This window comes from Pezoporus occidentalis, unplaced genomic scaffold, assembly GCF_034315485.1.
Source record: "Pezoporus occidentalis ecotype Australia unplaced genomic scaffold, CSIRO_AGI_Poc_V1 ctg1991, whole genome shotgun sequence".
In the NCBI taxonomy this organism is placed as follows: domain Eukaryota; kingdom Metazoa; phylum Chordata; class Aves; order Psittaciformes; family Psittacidae; genus Pezoporus; species Pezoporus occidentalis.
The window spans coordinates 1-1,615 of record NW_026913846.1 but is presented as its reverse complement, the minus strand read 5'-3'; the positions used below and the strand labels follow the sequence as shown (position 1 = coordinate 1,615).

Below are 1,615 nucleotides of genomic sequence, written 5' to 3'. Positions count from 1 at the left end.
TCTCCTCCCAGGTCCGGTCTCAGGCCACCTGTGGGGGCCACCCCCTGCCTTGCTCGCACAGTCCTCCAGAGCTCTATGGTTCTGCTCCTAGAGTCATTCTGCAACAGTGATCGATTGTAGTTAAATGTGGTCCAAAAGTGAATTTCTGTTTGCAATGATTTTGATGTTTTCCTTCCTTTTGCCTTGGTAGGTAACACCTGGTCATGACAGGAAATCACACGCAGACTAAATTCATCCTGTTGGGAATTACAGACAGCCCATATGCGCAGGCTCCTCTTTTTGTCTTGTTTCTATTGATTTACATTGTCACTTTGGTGGGGAACTTTGGCATTATCATCTTGGTTCAGGTGTCTCCCAGCCTCCATACCCCCATGTACTTCTTCCTCACCCATTTTGCCTTCACTGACATCTGCTGTTCCACAGTCATCTCCCCCAGGATGCTGGCAGACCTGTTATCAGAGGACAAAACCATTTCTTTCACTGGCTGCATGATGCAGTTCCTCACCTTTGCTTTCTTTGCTGCTATTGAGTGTCACCTGCTGGCCATGATGGCCTATGATCGGCACGTTGCTATCTGCCAGCCCCTGCTTTATGTGACCATCATCTCCAGCCGTGTCTGCTGGCAGCTGGTAGCATCATCCTACCTATTCGCCTTCCTCAGTGCCATCATCTGCACATGGTGCGTGTTTGGAGGTTCCTTCTGTGGTCCCAACCGCATTGACCACTTCTTCTGTGACAAAGTTCCTGTAGTAAAGCTAGTGTGCTCCGGCACCCACAGCAGCGAGATGCTCATCTTTGTCTTCGTCACCATCAACGTAGTGGGCACGAGCATGGTCATTTTACTCTCCTACATCTCTATCATCCGCACCGTGCTGAGGATGTGCTCAGCACAGAGCAGGGCCAGAGCCTTCCACACCTGCGCCTCCCATTTGATGGCTGTTTCTATATTCTTTGGGACAGGATTCTTCATGTACCTACAACCTTCTTCTAGCCATAGGAGCCTGGATAAAGTGGCCTCCATCTTTTACACCGTGGCCACCCCAATGCTCAACCCCTTCATCTACACCCTGAGGAACAAGGAGGTGAAGGGGGCTCTGCTGAAGTGCGGGACGAGGTTGTTCAACCACTGGCAACGTGCAAGACTTGTATCATGCAGGACATGAATACTCTACATCAAGTGAGAACGCCTAAACTAATGGGATTTTCCACTAATCCTCATGACTTTATGTAGGTTCTTTCACAGTTCCTGCACAATAGTCAGAGTATTTAATGAGAAATAGAACCCCCATCACATCTTCCTTGGAAGGAAACCAAGAGGAGCAGGAACCTCAAACTTCATTTCACTTCTCAGCCACCAGCGTGTAGGAAGAGATTACCTTGAATTATCCCAGGCTTCTTTTTCCTCACAGGAAACACCAATCAGCTTTATTCAATTCTCACTTTTGTCACTGATAAATATCCACTTTTCTTGCAAGATTCTTGACCTTGTCCCTCAGGTCCAATATGTGTAATATGTGTTTATGTGTGTAAATATATATATATGTGTGTGACAGAGGAATACAAATAAAACGTATAAAACTGGTATTACAAATAAAGTGACACATATAGACTTAGA

General features: G+C 46.6%; 1 protein-coding gene across 1 annotated transcript; it reads left to right on the top strand.

Annotated features, from left to right (window-relative positions):
- The first annotated feature begins 203 nt into the window (after positions 1-203).
- LOC134163078 (olfactory receptor 5AP2-like) lies at positions 204-1,490 on the top strand. Its single transcript, XM_062617651.1, has one exon. It carries the CDS (start codon positions 204-206, stop codon positions 1,161-1,163), a length of 960 nt encoding a protein of 319 aa, XP_062473635.1. The 3' UTR covers positions 1,164-1,490.
- Positions 1,491-1,615: the final 125 nt, after the last annotated feature.

Bases quoted from the DNA above. Each gene is read 5' to 3' on its own strand.
- LOC134163078 (XM_062617651.1), top strand. From the start codon at position 204: ATGACAGGAAATCACACGCAGACTAAATTCATCCTGTTGGGAATTACA.